Genomic DNA, 23,847 nt, shown 5'->3' on the forward strand with positions numbered 1-23,847 from the left:
AAATCCTAAATTTCCATTATTTCTCGGAATCTATGACATGCCTGATAACTGCATATTTAAAAATAATGTTTTTTTATTATATATTATAATGCATTTAATATAAGTTTAAATAGAAGAGTTTAGTATATTATAACTTGTATTGTCCTTAAATAAGCTTATTTGGTCGTTGAGGCTTTGTATTATGTACGAATCTTGAAATAAATAAATAAATAAAAAATAAATATTTCCTAATAATGTCGGTGGAGATGTCTACCAAATCATTATTATGTTCGCGCACCCGATTTCGCATAAAATATTGAACCGATTTGGTATAGAATATAGGACCCAAGTAAAATATATTATCGTTATAGTTAAGAAAATACATTTAGAAAACTTACCTTAGTTATTTTTTGCAACAGCCAAGCACAGTAAAATACGTTACCTGGTTTTCGACACGATTTGGAATTTCTCCAGGATATGTATGTACTAGTAAGAACAGTAACTGTACTCATTTTCTTTTTTTTACATTTTATTATACACAATTATGTCTTAATAATACATTTAATAATATGTATATATTTTTTATTTATTATTTTTCGTATATGTATGTATGCACTTATTAGTATATATGTGTGTTGGTATACTTATACTGGAAGCAATTTAGTTATATATATTGTTATTTTTCATTTTCCTCTTCTGTTCAGTTGGTTGGCTATGTCAAATGAATCAATTACAATAAATTGTGGTCAAAACGGCTGCGGTGCCCACATCCGTTATGGCTGCTGCCAACGAATGCGACTCTGGTGGTTTACTATTATTTCCGGTTGTTGAAGTGGATGTAGAAGCACTACGCCACGTAATTGATGTACGTTCTGTACCCGATGACGTCGATATCGAGTTTACTAAAAAGGTCGCCTCTCTTCGTAGAGGTCGCCTAGACCTCAAGCTGTGGCTATTGGCCATATTGTTAGCATCACGTTGTGTATATGTGGGAATGTGACGATTACAAAGTCCTCGTTTGTGTTTATGACTGCGACAACACGAAAGTAGAAGGCGCCAGAAACCTATGCGGAATTTCGACGACATCAAATTGTAAAGAATGGGATTGAGAGCGGAATTCAGATACAGCATGATGCGGCAAAAATACAAAACATTATAATATCCCTCGAGACCCAGGGCGAACACATCTTCCGGAGTACTGGCAATCACCCATATGGTAAATGCTCGAAAGGGCAGAAGACAAACAAAGAAGCTGGACACTACAGCCACCAACATGAATATGACTTGCTGGCGATGCTTGCGCAAGTTGTTATTCTGAGGATGACTGTTGACATTGGTTGTGGTCGCACGCCTGGTGACGTTATTCAAAGTAGATGGTGATGATGTAGGAGGATTATTTGACTGTGGCGATGTGGGTCTTTGGAATTCCGAATGTCTTCTCAGCAATTTGTAGGCTATGGCCGTATAGAGCAACACCAAAATTCCGAATGGTATTAAAAAGAATACCGTTATGCTGGCAATGAAATAGAATGCACTCCAAAATGTATCGGCCGATGTGAAACAGACGGCCACAATACTACCATCGTAGTATGTTTCCAAGCGATACTGAGCTATTATTATTATGGGACTAAATGAAGAGAAAAGTCGAGATTAAAAAAGTGTCGATTAAAATGCAGCGATAAAGTTATAATGAAAATGTTATTTGTTGTAATTTTTTTTTTTTTGAATGTACTTAGCCAATCGTTTCGGTGCATGTCAAGCCAATCAAGGATGCAACAATACGAACTCTGTTAATTATTTACATGATGTGGATGGTATTCGGCAATAACTACATTGGTCTCTAAATAAATGTATAGAAAAAAACATGTTGTAATTTACAAAGAATTATTTGAAAGCAAAAAGGGCAAAAAATATCTACAATTAATATTGGTAAATGTGTAAAAATGTGTGTGTTTTAACAATATTTATAATTATTTGTTTACAGCTTTTTGGTTTTAATTTAGCTTGGATACGTTGAAATTTACTCCATCATAGAAATAACTAAAATAAGGCCTTACCATAATAGTCCTTAAGTACTTACGAGATAAAATATTATATCGAACACATATCACATTTCCTTATTATGTATTTTTAGCTCTCGTCAATGATTTGTATATTTTATACATATGTTTATTTTTAATTCTGTAAATATACATATACAACGGTAACTCTCATATTTTCAACGTTTTATTTTTTCCTCGCTTGCTAATTAATATGGGACATATACATAAACGTATTCCAACTCTCTAGTGGCTTGGAAATATTTGTTCATATTAAAATATATTAGTAATAATATTTTAACTATTTTTATTGTTTTAGATGCCATTGAATTGAAACTACATTCCAATGCTTCCAATTATTGTTATTATTATTTTTGCTAGCAAATATTATGCCCACATTTGTTATTAATTATATAAAGGTAATTAATTATCTATTTAATATTCCAGATGTAAGGAAATAATTTTATTCGAATGATTTTAAAAGAACGTAGTAAATGTGTTTTCAAATAAATTACAATTAGCAACAATGTTGCAAGCTCGCTGATATTTGCCATGTCAGTGTTATTCAACGTATGAATAAAGATGCACATACAGACATACATATGTATGCATAACATTATGTAATAGATCAAAAGTTTTATTGACACCCGTTACAAAGAATAATAATGACGTGAAAATAATATTATTCTTTATTGATTGAAATATACATTGCGATTTTGTGGCAGCTATACCTAAGAATATTATATCATATTATTTAATAGCAAGGTATTGGAATTACAGAACCAACCTGAGGCCAAGAATTAGTGTTTAATGGAAAAAATTTTATGTTCTTAATGGGTATATAACAAATTAACAAGTAAACAAGTAAAAAAGTATCAGTCAGCTTTGCCGACAGAAATATACCCTCAGCCTGTCTGAATTGAAACTTTCATTTATTGACAATACCGAATCTAAACCGGCTACGCAGATTTTGTGGCCCTTTTTGGAAGTATCAACTTGCCAACAAAAATATATTTGTATTTATTATTGTCTTTTTAGGACGAAGGCCATTATTTATGAAAGTTTTTTAATTAATTGGATTAATCGAGCTAACATGGCCTAATGAGTTTTGTATTGAAAAATGAATTCTAGCGAAATACCACGCACTCAACCATTACGCTACGATCGTTTCGCCTGGTGGTTTAAGCCAGGCTCATCAGGCGTATTTGAATGCTAATGGCTAGAAGACAAAGGCTGATTTTGATAACTTCTATTTATACAAACATTTTTACAAATTTGTAATTAAAATTGAAGTCTTTTTCTTTATCAAGTCACCCTAGTGTCTTGTCTAGGAATCATTTTCTCAATACATACACATATACAATCGAAGGGGGGTTTCCTTCATGAATTGTAATGCCTTCAGTTTTTGAAGTTTTTGGATATCATGTCGACTAGTTTGTTGATATGATACATTGGCAGTGGCTTAGAACGCTGAGATCTCGACAACATTGTCTGTTTGTTGGAGAGGACCCAGGTTCAAACCTCAGCCAGGGCAGCCGGGCTCTGCTGTGAAGATTTTTATTTATTATTGTCTTTTTAGGACGAAGGCCATTATTTATGAAAGTTTTTTAATACAAAACTCATTAGGCCATGTTAGCTCGATTAATCCAATTAATTAAAAAAATATATTTGGTTTGAAGTTCACAAATGTTGAGGAGGATGTATGAAGGAATGAACCGAAATGGATCTTATTTTGGGAGTCATTCCTTTCGATAGAAATCATGCCAACAAGTTGTTTCAGTTGCTCACCGTATTTTGGACCATTATATCAGGAAGTATAGACGTGCCCACGAAAACAAAATATTGATTAAACAGTACCACAAAAAGTAGCACTGGTACAATTTTCCAAAGGATCTTCGAACAGATCCTAAATTGCACATAAACAAAAATGTTGAACTTTTGTGGGGGATGTACCCTAAGGAGAAGACCTATATGTACCATTCCTGAAGTAAAACTACATTGGACATTGTAGTTTCAGAATCCGCAAAAACTTCCCAGGTGAAAGCACTTTTTATTTAAAGTTAGTTAAGGCATACCCACATATCCTGCTGGAGAATACTTTCGAAAATAATAAAATTATTTTTGATGATAAATATTTGCGTTTTTATTGCTATGTCAGAAACTTATTTTATGGCTCTCCTACGAACACCTATTACAATAAAGCTCCTCGGCGGAGTAACCGACATGGACCAAACTTTGTACATGTTTTATACATATTTCTCCCATACTTAGATGAAGTTCAACAATGAAAGCAATAATCTATCTAAATTGGTATTTATATTAATTATTACACCCAATATATGAACATGGTGCTCTTGATCCAACTTTAAATGCAAGGGGGATTTTTTGCGGACTCTGAAACAATGATCATCGATGAGAAAAATCAAAAAAAAAAAAAAAAGTATCAGTCGGCTTTGCCGACAGAGATATACCCTTAGCCTGTGTGGATTCGTCTATGAGATACATATACATAGATATTTTAGGGAATATTTTCGAACTTTTGTGGGGGAGGAACCGGAAGGAGTGGACCTATAAGCACCACCTTTGAATTTCATATAATATTCGAAGAAATATTACGATGTCCAAAGTGTGGACGAACGCAGTACTCGGTTCGAGCTCTCTAGCCGCTACATGTGGTGCCATAGGGGTTTTTTTACAACTTTCGGACTGTTTTCTCAAGAATTATGGACTTGCCGCTGAAAAAACTTTTACTGTCGTAATTGAGGAAGCGAATGCAAGTTGCTAAAACAAAAATCACCTTTCCGAAATTTTGTGTGGGAGGTACCAGAAGGAGTGGGCCGATTGAGTCTATATTGAAACATTATCTAAGCCTAGTACACATTTTACGATGGGCAAAGTATGGACCAAATCGGTTACTCCCTTCAAGAGTTATCGTGGGCACAAATTTTCCGAACATTTTCGAACTTTTGTGGGGGACATTGCTCAATTGACTCCAAATTGTCTAAAACACATTTCGTCCAAACATACTTGGGGTCTAAAACCATTATTTCGATGAGGCATATTTTGCCAGTATGAAAGTGTATATACCCCCGTTAGCATAAATGCTGAGGGTATAAAAAAACGAGTAAAAAAGTATCTCGACAGAGATATATGTACCCTCAGCCAGTGTATATTGAAACAATTTTTTCCCGAAAAACGTATATATTTGGGGAGTTTTAAAAATTTTGGGCGTTTGAACCGACAAAAATGTTGATTATGATTAAAGATCAAAAGAGATACTAATGGACATTGACCATTATGGAAGTGGATCTCCAGCCACTACATATGGTGCCTATGGGGTTTTTACACCTTCGGTCTGTTTGCTCAAGAAGTATGGACTTGCCCCTGAAAAAACTTTTACCATCGTAATTGAGGCAGCGAATGCAAGTTGCTTCAACAAAAATCAAAGTGATTCGAGAGCAGGTCTTAAAGTGAACTTATCCGAAATTTTGTGTGGGAGGTACCGGATGGAGTAGACAAATATAGTCCATATTTGAACCTGATCTATATCTGGTAGATATATTAGGATGTGTAAAGTATGGACCAATTTGGCCACTCCCTTCAAGAGTTACCGTACGAACAATTTTTCCGAACATTTTTGAACTTTTGTGGGCGAGGTACATGAAGGAGTGGACCGATATAGCTTATGTTCGAACTTAAACTATGTTTGGGGAAAATATTACGAAGGCCATATTTAGGACCAAATTGGTTGATTCGTTCGAAAGTTATTTTGCGCTCCAACCACTAAACACGGTGTCATAGGGTTTGTTTTGCATCTTTCAGGTTATTTTCTCAGGAAGTATGGACTCGCCTCTAATGAAACATGTACCGTCGTAAGCGGGACAGTGAATACAAGTTGCTACAACAAAAATCAAAGAGATTCGAGAACAGGTCCTTAACTGAACTTTTTGGAAATTTTGTGTGGGAGGTACCCGATGGAGTGGACCGATTGAGTCCTTACTAGAACCTCATATAGGTCTGGTAGAAATTTCACGATGTGCAAAGTATGGACTAAATCGGTTACTTCCTTCAAGAGTTATCGCGCACACAAATTTTCCGAACATTTTCGAACTTTTGTGGGGGAGCTACCGGAAGGAGTGGACCGATATAACCCATCTTCGAACTTAAACTAAGTTTGGACAAAATATTAAGAAAGCCAAATTTTGGACCGAATCGGTTTATTTGTTCGAGAGTTATCGTGCGCACCAGCCAGCCAGACAGACGGATGGACATTGCTCAATCGACTCCAAATTGTCTGAAACGGATTTCGTCCAAACATACTTGGCGTCTAAAACCATTATTTCGATGAGGCACATTTTGCCCGTATGAAAGTGTATATACCCTCGTTAGCATAAATTCTGAGGTATAAAAAGATGTCTGAGATTATCCTTTTTCAGCCAACATAAAAATATTTTTTTTTTCAATATTTTTTATTTTTATAGTTTATTTCTATGGGGTTTGACCTTCTGTAATAAATAGGAAGATATAAAAAACACAAAAAACTCATATTTTGATGGAAAGTTTTAAAAAACTCAACATTTTAACTTTGACCATGAATTCCTCTACAGCTACTAGACCTAATTTGATAGTTTCCCATTACCGGTAAGTTTATTGTGTTGTTGTTGTTGCTGGGTTGGCAGCCGCTGGCCGAAACACTTTTGGTTTCGGGTCAATCCGGTACGTAAGAACCCGAAATAACAAGAAATAATGAAAATAAATCTATCCGTTCAAAAGTTACCGAATTTTTACTTGAACCACTGTGCGTATGAATTTAAAAAAACTAATATTAAATAAATTATACGCCACATATCATTTTCATTGCCGCCTTAAACAATTCTTTTTATATTTAAATGGGTATTATAATTTACACAAGTTTTCAACATATTCATGCCCTACTTCATTCACTTAAATGGGTGTTATACGCCCTATTGTGCGTTCAATTGACCATCAATATTTGTTCACTTTGCCGTCAAATTTATGTATGTATGTATGAACATAAATTTTACGTTATTCGTTTAGCTGTGACGTTGTTGTGGCAGACTGGAAAGGTGTCTTCGTTGTTGTCCACTGACCTCGTTTCAATGAGAGGTGACAATGATGAGGAAATAAATTTCAAAAGTGAACAATAATTTTTTTTTTTCAATTGATTGAAATAATTGTTATTGACAGATGCTAGAAATTTATTTGATAAAGTTTATTGAACTTGTCACGTTGTTCAGAGGTTTCATTTAGTTACTGAGGCATACCTATTTGTATGGCCTTAATTAACGTCCAGTAATAGTTGCACTTAATTTTTAATGAAGACATTTTTGGAAGGCATAGTGAACACCAAGTGCGGCAATGGCAGGTATGTAGGTTGCAAAGGGTTTCTTTATCTCACTATTTAATAATTTCCTTTATATTTTTTTAAGATCAAGATTAACAAAACTATCTAATGCGTAACAAACAGCTATAGTTTATGCCACACTTGAAAGCTTGCTCCATAAATGTCAATTAAGACAAAAATATTTATTTTAGAAAACCAGAAGAATGTCATAAAGTGTTGAAATTTATTTACCTGCATGTGGTTAGTATCCACTGCAAATACATGTGAAGAAAATAAGTTTGTAATAAAATTAATTAAATAATTATATATTACATTTTTAATTGAATTTAATAGATGTATGTATTGTCGCCACTCCTTATGTAACAAACGTAGACACACACATATACACATTAATACATATTCTATTTGGTAATCATATTTATTAAATGGAATACATTAATGGAATAGATTTTCTATTTCCTTCCTTTACGTTATCTCTTTCGCCTTTCAATTTCCTGGCCAATAAAATCATTTGGTTATTTATTTCTGTGTGTGGGTGCAATCTAAGAAAATGACTAATGAACTGAGTTTGAGGAAGAGTTTTAGTTAATTTTCGGTAATTACCAACATTGCCAAATTATTTCGGTTCAAATATGTAAAATAAAATTTGTAAACTATGAAGCTCAATTGGATACAAGCAACTTCATTAACAATCTTCAATTTTATTACTGACCTAATGAGTTAATTTATTAAATATCGAAATTTACTGCCAAAATTGAAGAAAATAGACTAGAATTGTGCTGTATTTCGTTACTGACCAACAATAAATAGAAATTTAAAATAGTTTTAGTAATAAATCAATTTCGTTTCTTTTCAATATTTATATTCAATTGGTGAATTTTTGAATTTTATTTATTTGCAATAAAAATGTTTGTTGTTGTTTTCTTGTGAATTTGAAGAAGATCCAGACATGTTTGGAATAGCATCACCCCCACCACAATTTTGTTTGTAGAATTTGAAATTATCATTCACCACCAAATAAATAACATATTTTTTATTTCTCAGTTTTTTGTTGTTGCTCCTATTTTGTTGGTTCGAAAAACCCATTTATTGCGATATTATTTAAATAATTATAAATGGATTCTGACTTCGTTATTATTCGATTTGACAGGAAAAATGCCAAATTTTTCATGTAAAGTCGATCTATAAATTTTCATTTCCTATTTTCAAGCATATCCAGAAGCATACAAGAAAATTGGGACGCACATTTTATAAAATATTTATGTATGTGGCCAAAATCCTATTAGTAATAACAATAAATTAGAAAATTATTGAATATTTACATACTATTTTGGAAAGTGAAGTAAATGTTTGTGTGTTTCTAAAAATATGAAGGGAATATTTAAAGAAAATGAACTTAACAGAAATGGGTTTTAATAGTACTTTCTGGTAGTCGTAACTACTTACAAACACCATTATTTTACAAGGGTATGTTGCGCTGAATAACTAGTTATTCTATAACCACTAGAATAACTAGTTATTCCAATGCCACAGGAATTTGAAAAAAAATAACCTAAAAAACAAATATTCTATTTATAAAACAGTTGACGTGGAATTTATTTTCAATTTCAACACACTTCATATTTTTATTGTATTTGGCTCTCTGCTGGATTTGATCATGCGAACGGATTCAAATTTTGGCTAGGTAAATAACCTCAGCATATCATTGTACAAACGGCATGAACTTGTCCATGAAAATAAATTATATTTTTGTAATTAGAAGCACAATCCTCGAACAGCCCTTAAACCACTTAAGCGAAAATGTGAGGGACCGGAAGGTGTTGTCCGATATAAAACTTCTTGAAACTTAAAGTTGGGAAGAAATCTAACAATATGCAAAGTTTTGGCAAAATTGGATACATAATTCGTAAATATTGTCATTTTATTTTGTTGGTCCGATATAGCCCATATTAGAGTTGTGTAGTTCCGGAACGAACTAGTTCCAAGGAACTATTCCGGACAAGGAACTATTGGAACTATATCCGGCTCTTTCATTTATATAGTTCCTTTAGTTCATATAGTTCCAGCTGTGCATATAATTCCTTTCATTTATATAATTCATTTTCTTTATTTAATTCCACACTCACTTCGATCTTTCACGTTCGGTTCCTTCATCATTCAGATTCGGCCACATTGTTAAATAAACGTAAATCTCATCCTCGTTACATCGATGCAATTTATTTATTTTTTGTCAATTCATCCACCAAAAGATGAAAACAAAAAGAAAAAGTTTCGTTAAAGTACTTCACTCTCGGAACTATTTGGAATGAAGGAAATAAAAAGAACGAGGAACGAGAAAGATTCATTGAACTATATCGGTCTCGGAACTATTTAGAACGAAGGAAATAGAAAGAACGATTAAAGAGAAAGATTCATTGAACTATATCACTCTCGGAACTATTTGGAACTATATTAAGGAACTAGTTCCTTTTGGCAAAAGGAACTAGAAAGATCGATCCGCTCCAGGAACTATATTGCCCAACTCTAGCCCATATTCGAATGTAATGTCTGCATAAAATATATATTTAGATTTGCCGTGCGCACCATTTTAGCGAATTGTGAACTTTTATGGGGCAGGTACTCTGAGAACTTAATCTAAGTTTAGACCAAATCGGTTGCTCCGTTCAAGATTTATCATGCACACCAGCCAGACAGACTCACGAACTGAGGTTAATAGATTCCAAAATGTCTAAAACGGATTTGGTCTAAAAATACTTGGGATCCAAAATCATTAGCCTAAATCCAGAGGTTATAACAATGTTACGAGTCAACAAAGAATTCTCCTAAAGCTAAAGTCACAACTTCAGAACGCTGCGCTAAAACCCATGGCAACCGTTGCAAATTGAAACATACTTGCGTTGAAAAAATCAAAGTTGCATGGTAAACTTGGTCATTAACATTTGAAATGATGCCGGAGATGTCATTTCCACAACCGATATGTGGAAGAAACAGCGAAATCGATCGAACAAAACAGATACGACACCGCCAACTAGGAACTGCATTTTCAAACACCTACGTAGCCAGGGAAATGCTAAAATTTGGTCATATGTTTCAAAAACGTTATGCTGGCAAAATTGACACCTGGTATATTACACTGTGAACCGAAATTTTGGGGGGTGGAAAATTCCTATTGGAGATGAAAGCCCTTGGTGAGTATATACAGAACCCCGAAGGACAGATTCGCCGTGAGTCGAACTTTCGCGATATGGCGTGATGAATATTTGGCTGGAGACCCTAAAAGCCATCTGGAATCAGCGTTATATCTTTGTTCGCTGTTGTTTAAGCTTATATTTAAGATGACATGTCTTCAGTCAAATCAAATGAGGATTTTTTTCGTAGAACATTTCGACCTTCTAACATGCTTCCTTCAATGTCCTTTTCGTCCTTTATTCCAAGAACCGCAATAAAAGTGGCACAAGATGACATTTTTCAGCTTCGGAATATTCTACAAAAATGTCGCCCGGAAGATTTTAGGTACGGTTCCCAAAGACATAAAATCGATAAAATCATGTTTAAGCGGTCGTTTTTCACTTTTACCCGAATCTTGCTCAGACAGCCCTATATCTATTTATTTCAATACATTATTGTTAACCTATTGATGATCTAGAATTCTCGGAGTCATTAAAACAGTTGTATATTGTTTTGCTAAGCACGCTAATTTCATTATTTTTTGGAATAAATATCCGGATATCCGAATTATGGAACCGGTTATTCTGATATTAAAACGGAATTTTTATCCGGTTTTTATTAACCGAATAACCGTATATGTATATCATTAGAAAGCTATTAAAATTGTCCAACAGATATGACTAATATGCATTAGACGTTTTAAGCGGTTATGGTGCTGGAACAAAAAAACCGTATTTTTGAACCGTTTCTTAACGTTTGTGAGAATACATTTCTGTGCGTGAAAAAAATTATGATCATGACCTGGGGGTGGAAAATTCTTTTTGGAGGTGAAAGCCCTTGGTGTGGACATACAGAACCCTGAAGGGCAGATCCCCCGTGAGTCGAACCTTTGTGTTATGGCGGGTTGAATTCTGGGATGGTGACCCATTATTGCAAGCGTAAAAAGTTACGTAACTGAATTTCAAGTGGGTTTAGGGTGCTACTGGGACAGTATGTGCTATGTCGGCGTAAGATTATTTTCGTGATATGCCCTAACCAAATCGGCTAAGGAATTTTTTTTGTTTTAATATTTGCTATGTCGGCGTAAGATTATTTTCGTGATATGCCCTAACCAAATCGGCTGAGGAATTTTTTTTTGTTTTAATATTTTAACCCTGAAATTGCATCTTTCCTTTTCTTTAAAGTATATTTTTATACCTTCTTCAACAAAAAGAGCAGGATAAGAGTGAGACAGTAAATGTTCTACAGAAATCGTCTTAAAACGATTTGACTTAGCACAAACTGTCCCAGTAGCACCCTAAACCCACTTGAAATTCAGTTACGTAACTTTTTACGCTTGCAATAATGGGTCACCATCCCAGAATTCAACCCGCCATAACACAAAGGTTCGACTCACGGGGGATCTGCCCTTCAGGGTTCTGTATGTCCACACCAAGGGCTTTCACCTCCAAAAAGAATTTTCCACCCCCCAGGTCATGATCATAATTTTTTCACGCACAGAAATGTATTCTCACAAACGTTAAGAAACGGTTCAAAAATACGGTTTTTTTGTTCCAGCACCATAACCGCTTAAAACGTCTAATGCATATTAGTCATATCTGTTGGACAATTTTAATAGCTTTCTAATGATATACATATACGGTTATTCGGTTAATAAAAACCGGATAAAAATTCCGTTTTAATATCAGAATAACCGGTTCCATAATTCGGATATCCGGATATTTATTCCAAAAAATAATGAAATTAGCGTGCTTAGCAAAACAATATACAACTGTTTTAATGACTCCGAGAATTCTAGATCATCAATAGGTTAACAATAATGTATTGAAATAAATAGATATAGGGCTGTCTGAGCAAGATTCGGGTAAAAGTGAAAAACGACCGCTTAAACATGATTTTATCGATTTTATGTCTTTGGGAACCGTACCTAAAATCTTCCGGGCGACATTTTTGTAGAATATTCCGAAGCTGAAAAATGTCATCTTGTGCCACTTTTATTGCGGTTCTTGGAATAAAGGACGAAAAGGACATTGAAGGAAGCATGTTAGAAGGTCGAAATGTTCTACGAAAAAAATCCTCATTTGATTTGACTGAAGACATGTCATCTTAAATATAAGCTTAAACAACAGCGAACAAAGATATAACGCTGATTCCAGATGGCTTTTAGGGTCTCCAGCCAAATATTCATCACGCCATATCGCGAAAGTTCGACTCACGGCGAATCTGTCCTTCTGGGTTCTATATATACTCACCAAGGGCTTTCATCTCCAATAGGAATTTTCCACCCCCCAGACTTTGAGCTCCATTTTGTTGCACAGTGTTATTTGTAACTTAAAGGACTGTTGACTAATTTGTTAGCATTAAAAGGAGTTTGTGTTAGGAAAATAGAAGTCACAACGTTTCGTGAGTTAGTACGAATTATAGAAGAAATTAAAACATTTTCGTAATTTTGACAAAATAATAAAAATTAGGGTCTAATTTATAGATTTGGTTGATGAATTAAATAATAAAAAATATTTCAGTGCAATGTACTGAAGTTTGAATTATATGGGAAGGTGCGACAAAATAATTCTGTATAACTAATCGATCTGGGAAGGTTTCCGGTTCAATCCCTGATCAGAACATCAACATTTTCGTCGGTGGCAAATCCCCTCGGCGTTATGCTGGTTTACATTTCCTGAATATTTCAGCCATGAAAAACTTGTCTACAAGTGGTGTCGTAAGACCATATTACTGAGTCGGAGATATTGTGGGAATATGTATATGTATTTGACTGATCGATCTTAATTTTTTAGCAGTGTTGTGTAATGAGCAGACAACAATGTAACCAGAATGTTTTGAAGGAGTCCTTATATTGAGATATACCCTGGTGTAAGGTATTTCAAAGGTTTTATGATTCATAAAAAATACTTATAACTTGGCCTTTGGACTTCTGATTGGTACACATTTGTACCCCCCTATAATAAATGATGCAGATAATATATCACAGGCTAGGGTATAGGCTCTTTATAGTGGTCTCCCTAATTTGAGATATTATGAGTTTTTTTTTAAGACAAAACAAGTAAAAAAAGTATGAGTCAACCTTGCTGACAGAGATATACCATTAGCCACACGGACATAAAGTGGATAAAGGCGCAAAAGTGTTTTTTGCGGAGGAGGTACCAGAAGTAAAGCACCACATAGTCCATCTTGGAATCTAAGTTTAGGAGTCATTCCTTCCGATAGTTATCATGCCAATCAGCTTTTTTAGTTGGTCATTGTAGGGTTTTTAGAGTTTTTGGGGTATTATCTCAGGAAGTACGGAATTGCCCCTGAAAATACTTTAACCTTTACAATAGGTTATGTCATTGTGGTTATGTTTTGTGGCTCAAAAACTTTTGTTCAATTATATATGTGCGTATAGTGTCTTTAAAAGTTTGTCAAAAAGCTCATAAAGAACATTTTTCAAACGACCTTGTACATGAGCTTGTTTTGTCGAATCACCTTATAATTAAAATTGTATCTAATCTTAGGTAAAAACTCATCAAAATATGATACAGGGATACGAGGTTGTAAAAAAGTCATAACCCTAATATACGTCCCTTATTTGCCTAAAGGCTGAGGTTATAAAAAACTCATGAAAATTATGAATATAGGCCTAACTATTGCTATAGTCCTTACATCAGTGACGTAAACTTATTGTTTAATAAAAAAACTTTACAAAATACCATAATTTTAAACACTCAATAAAAAACTCTATATAACCGCATTAATATTTAATAATTGTTTAGCATACTATCTAACAAATTACATACATGGATTCAATTCGCAATTTACACGATTTTTGATTTCTACAAATAATTAGTTAAGTGTAGACAATAGTCACTCAGTTCAAATGTAAATGACGTTCCTGTAAAGGACAAAATATAGCTTATATTGCAATAAATAAATCTGTATTACTTCCATCAATCCAAATCAATCTGTAATAATCGATTAAAGAATGATGCGCTAACTGCCAAAGAAATGTACGATAAGACAACAAAGCGGTTCAGTACTTGCTTACAAAGAGATGATTCATGACACCAAAAATGTGCCAAAGATAAATAAAAGGCGAAAAAATGGTTGGTTGTGTATTTAGCAATGACAATGGTATTAATGACAGTAGTGATAGCATTGGCCTAGTTTTTTTCTATTTCCCTATAAAATGTTTCTACATCCTGTTTGTGTAATCAAACTTGTTGTCATCATTGCTTTTGTTTGATACTCAGATTACTTACAACCAGCAGCCTTTAGTTTCTTGGTTTTTTAATGCTTTTTTTTTTTTCACTACAATCCCAGACTTAAACTGGGATTATTAAATAAATATTTTTAGTTATAAATCGCCACAATACACTTGATATATGTATTTATCACAGCGCTTATATAAAGACACGATGATTATATTTCGGGGTTTTATTAAGCATTATGCAGACAGGGTCTCAATTCTGTTTCTATAGAAATTGCTCTGTTCCAGAACCTACAAGAAGCTACTATTTTTACTACGATAACATTTTTTCCTTTATGTTATCGAAAAAGATATTAACAAGTAAAAAAGTATCAGTCGGCTTTGCCGACAGAGATATACCCTCAGCCTGTGCAAATTGAAACACTTTTTTTCACAAAAAAAACTTATGTATTTAGGGGGTTTCAAAACTTTGTTCGTATGAACCGACAAAAATGTTGATTAGGATTAAAGTTCAAAAATTTTGCGGAAAAGGTACTTAAAGGAATGGATCGACATAGACCATGGGGTGCCATATGGGGTTTTTACACCTTTCGGGCTGTTTTCTCAAGAAGTATGGACTTGCCCCTGAAACAACTTTAACCATCGTAATTGAGGCAGCGAATGTAAGTTGCTTCAACAAAAATCAAAGTGATTCAATAGTAGGTCTTAAAGTGAACTTATCCAAAATTTTGTGTGGGAGGTACGGGATGGAGTGGACAAATATAGTCCATATTCGAACCTGATCTATATCTGGTAGATATTATGAGAATGTGTAAAGTATGGACCAAATCGGTCACTCTCAACAAGAGTTATCGTGCGCACAATTTGTCAGAATATTTTTGAACTTTTGTGGGGTAGGTACATGAAGGAGTGGACCGATATGGCTTATCTACGAAATTAAAGGAAGTTTGGAAACAATATTACGAAGGCCAAATTTTGGCCGGAATCGACATTTCCGTTCGAGAATTATCTTGCGCTTCCACCCATAAACATGGTGTCATAGGGTTTGTTTTTCAACTTTCAGACTATTTTTTCAGGAAGTATGGGCTTGCCCCTGAGGAAACTTGTACCTTCGTATAGGTGACAGTGAATACAAAATGTAACAACAAAAACCAAGGCGATTCGAGAGCAGGTCCTAAACTGACCTTTTCTGAAATTTTGTGTGGTAGGTACTCGAAGGAGCTTACCGATTGAGTCCATATTGGAACCTCATCTAAGTCTGGCAGAAATTTCATAATGTGCAAAGTATGGACCAAATCGGTTACTCCCTTCAAGAGTTATCGTACGCACAAATTTTCCGAACATTTTCGAACTTCTGTGGGGGAGGTACCGGAAGGAGTGGACCGATATAATCCATCTTTGAACTTGAACTAAGTTTGGACAAAATATTACGAAAGCCAAATTTTGGACCGAATCGGCAGATCCGTTCGAGAATTATATTGCGCTCCAACCACTACACACGGTGTCATAGGGTTTTTTGTAACTTTCAGGCTATTTTCTCAGGAAGTATGGACTTGCTCCTAATGAAACTTACAGCGTCGTATAGAGAGCAGCGAATACAACCCGCGTAAACAAAAATCAAAGCGATTCGAGACCAGGTCCTAAACTGAACTTTTCCGAAATTTTGTGTGGGAGGTACCCGAAGGAGTGGACCGATTGAACCTCATCTATCTTCGAACTTAAATCGAATCTGGACAAAATATTTCGATACCCAAAATTTTAACCGAATGGATTGACCCGTTCGAGAGTTATCGTGCGCACCAGCCTGCCAGACAGACAGACGGACAGACATTGCTAGATCTACTCAAAATTGTCTGAAACGGATATCGTACAAACATACTTGGGGTCTAAAACCATTATTTCGATGAGGCACATTTTTGGTCGTATCAAAGTGTAAATACCTTCTTTAGCCTAAAGGCTGAGGGTATACAAATTAGTAGATTCTTGCAGTACTGGAACAGACCAAATGTGAAATGAAAACTTTAAAAAGGAAATAAATATCAAATGAAAAATTTTATAAGGAAAATAGGTCCCGATTTACATTAGGCGATTTTCCTTGCGGACATTTTTCTCGTTTCCTTTTAAAATTGCCTCCTACGTCTTCACAAGCAATTCTGTTTGGGCAAGTCTTGTATTGAATACGTCGACAATAGTGCCAATTATGAAAAATATAAAAGGAATTGCCTAAAAAGTGTCAGCACGAGCAATTTTTTCCACTTCCATTCCCCTTACGTGTCTCTCCTACAAAGTGAGACTTGTCGCAAGTAAACTTGCCTAATGTGCTTTGAGACTATTTTTCATTTAAACGTTTCATAGAACAAGAATCCAACTGCAGGACAGCATTTATAATAGTATTTGTAAATGTTGTAATCAACACTTTTTAAAATTATTTCTTATGAAATTAATGGTCTGTTTTTTAAAGACGATTCGAATTCAAGTTCGAATTACTATCAAACTCAGGTTATTGCTGTTGAAGAAACGAAGTTGAATTCCAATCTTCTTACTGAAACAGGGCATAAGTACTTTGAAGATTTTTTGCTGTTTTTTTTTTTAAATATTTTTCCTCCTTTTTTGGAACTAATATTTCGAAAATTAAACATTTTTTTTTATCATTTACATTTTCTTATCGACAAGAGAAATGGGCTGTAAAGTGAACTTATATAAATACTCAATCTCATATTTATATTGTGTACTTTAAGATATTTATGTCAATACAAGTTATTCAAATTTCCCTATAATAATTCAAAATGTCAAACATATGTATTTCTTTGTTTGTTTTGCCGACTACTCCCTATCCCCAACATTCATACATACATACTACAAATAGTATATTTCAGTAAATATTATTGGCACATTTATTTGAATTTAATAGTCCGAAAAATTGATTGTTTTCTTGTCGAATAGAAATAATATCAAGGACATGCCCAAGGACAATGGAGATGAGGTAGAACGCCAACCCAACAGATATCCTCTACTGCCATTACTTCAACTAAATACCCATACATTTATTTATATTTCGTTTTTATAGAAATAAATTGTTGTAGTTGGCCAAATATTCCGATTATGTGGCCATTAGCTATTGCAAAAGACGGAACCCGGAAATGTTTGGCAAAACAAAGAAACATACTACAGTTAATATTTTTATATCCAATATCCTTTGTGCATATCCTCATCATAAAGTGATATCAAAGGATGGTTGGACAGATAAAAGCTTATCTGTTTTACTTGGCAAATACAATTTGTGTGTGTCTGTGTGTGAGTTGCCTTCTTCTTCTGTGGCGATAAACGAAAGGGGTTTTTGTGCTTTTTATGCTGATAAAGGCGATTTGTCAGGCAATTTTTAGTGCTGCTTTGAAGTTTCTTGCTGGGTAAACAAATTCTTTGTTTTGCTGTCCTTTAATGCTGACACTAATGACCATATTTTGTCAAACAGAAGAATTACATTTCTCTTCCGGCGTGTGAAATATTTTCGCAATTATTTAAATAAAATTTTAAAATGCAAACGTTGAGAGTTACTTTAAAAGTCCAAATAATTTCATTTTGTTACTAAAATCTCTAGTGTCGAACGTGTACTTCATATCTCAAGAAGAACTGGGTCTCGCTAGGCAAGAAAATGTGATCACAACGACTATTCCCCAATTAAGATTTCTACATGAAACTTTTAACTTTTGCGGAGGAGCTATCTGAAGGAATTCAGCTACACAGTCCCTTTTGGAACTGGATCTGATTTTGGGCGTCATTATTTTCAATATTAATCGTGCCAAAAAGCCTTTTCAAAACGATCTTCCACCAGCATTAAAACTTCACGTAAGCGATTTTTTAATTTTTGCGATGGAGGTAGCAGACGGAACTTTTTCAATCCCACGGTTCTTTCGTACCGGGTTGACCCGGAACCATAGTGTTTCGGCCAGCGGATGCCAACCCAGCATTAAACCTATGTTTCCACGTAGGTTTAAATGATACTACAGTAACTGCCCATTTTAGCCGATCTACGTAGAATTTTTTAGAGCTTTTAGATGCAATTGACGGTGGATCAGTGGCTATGAATAACTACGTCTTTTCCTTCAACTCGTTTTTAAATTTATAAAGCATTATCTTTGCCTAAAGCTCTGTAGACAATTTAACCCACAATTTGACACTTAAATAAATACTTTTATTAAAGATATCCCCCATTCAATTCTTTGACATATTAATAATAAAATATTATTTCTCTTCTCAAAAAAAGTGAATCATTTCATAAATACAATTAGCCATTCGACCGATTCGTCTTGCATTAACAATTCGTCTACTACTTACACACACACATAAAGCATATCTATTAATATTGGCTTACTATCTTCACACAGACAACATAAAACCAACGTAACCTTGGTTCCCACTGCCCCCATCCCTCCCGCAGCAATGAATGAAAGACAACGTCCTTAAATGACCAGCAAAGACAACAACGTCTTTACCAAAATCCATTTTATATACTTATAAGTCTGTATTGTATATAGAGCAATAGATAAGACATACATTTAACGTTTTTGTTTTGTTTTTTTGGTATATACACATACATAGATACATTATAACTACTAAAATAAAGCACTACTACTTAACTTACACAAAACTAGAAGAAGGAGAAAAATACTACATTGAATATGAAGAAGGAATAAAAATAAAAACAAATGTTTAACCACAATGCCAATATGGTCCGCATACAAATTCAAACACTCCATAAAAGCGCATTTAAGCCACAGCATTAGCATCGGCATCTTCTTCGAAACTTATTTGCCTGGCCTTCAAGCGACTACTAACTACATGTCGATGATGGTGCGAAGGAGCATTGTTGTGTAGCGATGATGACGACGACGTGGTTGATGAACGCCTTTGGTTGTGACTTTTCATTACACCATATTTACTGCTGAGAGCCGGTAAACTTGCTGCAACCACAACAGCTGCTCGACAATCTGTATTGGTGTTGTGTAGCATGGCAACCATTTCACAATCACTGCCATAGGGCATTTGCATTTGTATCTGGACACGGGTGCGATTGTAAACCTCATCACTTGAACGGCGATTTGAGCTGCGCGATAAAATACTGGACGAGGTATTGGTGGTGGTGTTGGTATTTGAACTGGTCGTTGTGGTGGTAACCAAACCATTGGCACCTTTCCGCCTGCCACCACATGGCTCACAATGGCCACAGGTAAGCGTACTAAGCACAGCCATCCATATGGTGAAAATAAGCTTGTAGAATCCTTTGCGGAATTTCGTCGACATCAAATTGTAGAGTATGGGGTTTATGGCCGAGTTGAGATACAACATGATGCGGCTAAAGTAGAGTATATTATAGTAACGTTCCACACCCAAATCGTGTACCTTCTCTGGAGTCAAAATAATGGCCAGAGTAAGCAGGCGAAATGGTAAAAGGCAGAGAAAAAAGGCTACAACTACAGCTCCCAACATAAGGACAACTTGTTTGCGTGCCTTTAAGCTTAGCTCAGGTTTAATGGGTCGTATACGCATCATGGGTCCCGTGTCGGAAATGAGATTTTTCGCTATAACACCATATAGGATGATTAGAATAAACAGCGGAAATACGAAGAAGACGGCGGTGATCATTAGAAAAAATCCCAAAGTCCAAATGGTTAAAGCTTGAGTAAGACACACCGGTACCGAAGATCCATCAATGTAATCGGCAAATTTATATTCGGCCATCCACAATATGGGACTGTAGATCAGTGTATACGAAGAGAAACAGAGAGATATGTAGGGAGAAAAGAGAAAATAAAAGAGAGACACACTTTTTGAAAATAACAAAATTAGCCAATTGAAGGATATTGAAGTACCATGAAGTTATGTTTAGATTGGAAGGCAAGGGGGAAATTAGCTGTAAAAAGAAACATAAAATCCTCTTGGATTTTTGGGGAAAATATTGTGGAGTGGCTGGACAAGGACAACAGGAAGTGAAGAAATGCATTTGGACAGAATGGAATTAACGGGAGAAACGATTGCAAAATTTCGTATAAATTTATATTGATACAGGATTTCACATTAATTTCATATTTTTCGCCAGTCATAAATGATGCTGAATCCCTATGCGTCGGTGGTAGATGTGTTCTTTAATCAATGTCCCCTTTTAACGTTACATTTCAAAACTTATGCGGAATATAAAAACCGGCAATAATATACTAGAGACTCCTGGTTTTAAACAAACAATAATTGCACTATGGTACAGAAATTCTAGAAAACAAGTAAAAAAGTATCAGTCGGCTTTGCCGACAGAGATATACCCTCAGCCTGTATATATTGAAACAATTTTTCCCAAAAAAAACATATGCATTTAGGGGTTTTTAAAAATATTGGGCATTTGAGCCTACAAAAATGTTCATTAAGATTAGAGATCAAAAGTTTTGCGGAGGAGATACTAAAAGGAATAGAGCAGTGAATACAAGTTGCTACAATCAAAATTACAGCGATTCAAGAGCAGGTCTTAAACTGAAAATTTCCGAAATTTTGTGTGGGAGGTATCCGAAGGCGTGGACCGTTGGTAGAAATATATCACGATGTGTAAAGTATGGACCAAGTCGGTTATTCCCTTCAAGAGTTATCGTGCGCACAAATTTTCCGAACATTTTCGAACTTTTGTGGGGGAGGTATCAGAGGGAGTGGATCGATATGGCCATCTTCTGACTTAAACTAAGTTTGGATAAAATATTACGAAAGCCAAATTTTGGACCGAATCGGTTAATGCGTTCGAGAGTTATCGTGCGCTGGATATTGCTAAATGGAGTCCAAATTGTCTGAAACTGATTTCGTCCAAACATACTTGGGGTCTTAAACTATTACTTCGATGAGGCGCATTTTTGGCCGTAACAAAGTGTATTTACCCAGTTTAGCTTAAAGTCTGAGGGAATAAAAAGGGGAAGATAACAATAAAATCGTAAAAAAGTATACGAATTGTTCATTTTTTAGTAGTTTGTATTTCCTATCAGTGGAACACCAGTGCGTATAATTGTTTATATAATCTTTATAATTAATAACATTTATACGCTCTGGAGTTCCAATGTTAAAAAATTCATACAGATTTTTGTTTTTTCTTCACATTTACCGTTAAAAATTATTTTATGAAATGACCTACAAAAACCAAAGATATTTTACTCTTCCATGGACTCGACAAAACCGAATTGGTTCTCATAACACATGAATATTTTGATTTAAATTGTGGTTAATTTAGTAATATTATTTTAAAAGCGCCTCCGCAATCACAGAACAGAACTTTTTAAGAGAGCGTAAACAAAACTGTTGATCTCTTTAAAGCGTGTATTTGGTAAACTGATGATATGATGATTTTGACATTTTTAATGTTTTGTGATTTACCCATTTCTTTGCTTTAAAAAATATTTTGAGAGAGCAGTTATTTACGCTTTACCCTTTTTCTACAATTAATACTAATAATACGGGAACACACCAAATGTAATGTTAAATATAAATCATGGTGAAGGATTTGGTACAAAATTGTATTAATTACTGCGGATTGCAAATTTTATTACAAAAAATAGCATTCATATAAATGGGACCTGAACCGAAAATTCTGTAAACTTGAAATTCTACTTCTTCAACATCTTTAAGGAACATTTTACTTAGATGATTACTAATGAAATTGTCACACAGTTTAAAATTATTTAATTTTCCAACGAAATTTCGCAATCATTTCCATTTCCCGATAATTCTTAGTAAGGATACAAATTACAACAAGAAGAAAAAGTAAAATCAGATAGATGGGTGGGTGGATTTGACGGACAGACGGATAGAGTAGAGCAGAGAAGAGAAGAGGGGCGGGTAAAGTGATGAGATTTGTAAACAAAAAATGCCAATGAGAGTGAAAGCAGATGGTGTAACATGAAACCGAGAAAGCTTTTAACAAACAGCATTATCAGATGCCGCATGCTGTTCAATGTCCCGGAGGGATTCCCATCTTGATATAGGAGGGGATACACCATCGTCTTTGCCTATTGTTTTAAGAACATTAACACGCTTCCGCACCGCACTGTAAAGCAAATTAACCCCTTACCAATCGAACTGCATGTAATTAATGTCACTGTGGTTGTCTCGGTGTCTGTGTTTGCGAAAGTAAATTCTGCTGTTCGTTGCCCGTACTTTGTCCAATGGAATGAAATTAACACCATGGAACTAAATATTTGACAACAATTCTGTCAAAGTTTTGTTTAATGTTGTGCAGTATGACAAACCTTTTTGGACTTGTTTTCATTAAAAGCCAAAAATCTCATAAAACGCAAAAAAAACGACCATAAGGAGTGAGAAGAAAATGTCAATGCCTGATAAGGGTGCCATCGAAACAAAACAACAACTAAAATTATTAAAAAACATTATGAATAGGGTGAGGGTCATATTCAATATTTAGGAGCGGAAAGGAGTAGAAAGTACATAGCTGGGAGAAAGTCATGTTAATTTCATGTCGATAATATTTCTCTGATAAACAGAAAAATGGAGACTGTCGTGTAATAAAATGTCATCATGAAGAACAAAGTGGACATAGAACATCATTTCAGCAATACGACATTATTGTCGTGGTCATTTGAATGTCAAAAATTGTTAAAATATGCATTCCACTTGTAGTGTAGTTGTTGTAGTTGCCTGTGTTGTTTTCTTTCATCCATTTACAGCTGGACTAGTTATGCCATATTTTACAGCAAATGACTTCAATTCACATTCAAACATGTAATTTCTAGGCATACTTATGCTAAATTTAATGTTTATTATTCTGAAATTTTTTTTTTTGACCATTTCGTTTTACTCCGTCCTTCTTCTAATGGCGACGAAAGAGAGCAAGTGGAATTTCGGCTATGTGTTTTCGACATATAGGATTTTTGCAAGGGTAAATAAAGCCTAATGATGATGGTTGGTGAGTGAAGCTCTTGAGATTTGTTTACCAATGGCATGAAATCAATAACTGAAATGACAATGTCAAATACTACGACGCGTGATAATGACATTTTAATGTGATTGTTGTGTTATTTTCGTGTTAATAGGTTATTGTTTTACACATA

At 34.6% G+C, this 23,847-nt stretch overlaps 1 protein-coding gene across 2 annotated transcripts in view; it reads right to left on the reverse strand.

The window, feature by feature from the left end:
- Positions 1–490: 490 nt before the first annotated feature.
- ETHR (ecdysis triggering hormone receptor) overlaps positions 491–23,847 on the reverse strand; it is a 104,767-nt gene continuing 81,410 nt past the window's right edge. Inside the window, exon 6 of one of the 2 annotated variants that reach the window (XM_073963398.1) lies at positions 491–1,606. In XM_073963398.1, coding sequence (XP_073819499.1) covers positions 706–1,606 — 901 coding nt within the window. In that variant the 3' untranslated portion in view covers positions 491–705. Of the gene's footprint in view, positions 1,607–19,215; positions 20,508–23,847 lie in introns of those variants that run through there. The other variant, XM_073963397.1, reaches the window with a different exon arrangement.

The sequence above is a fragment of the Musca autumnalis genome, unplaced genomic scaffold (assembly GCF_047663935.1).
Source record: "Musca autumnalis isolate F117 unplaced genomic scaffold, ASM4766393v1 scaffold_1, whole genome shotgun sequence".
Taxonomy (NCBI): Eukaryota; Metazoa; Arthropoda; class Insecta; order Diptera; family Muscidae; genus Musca; species Musca autumnalis.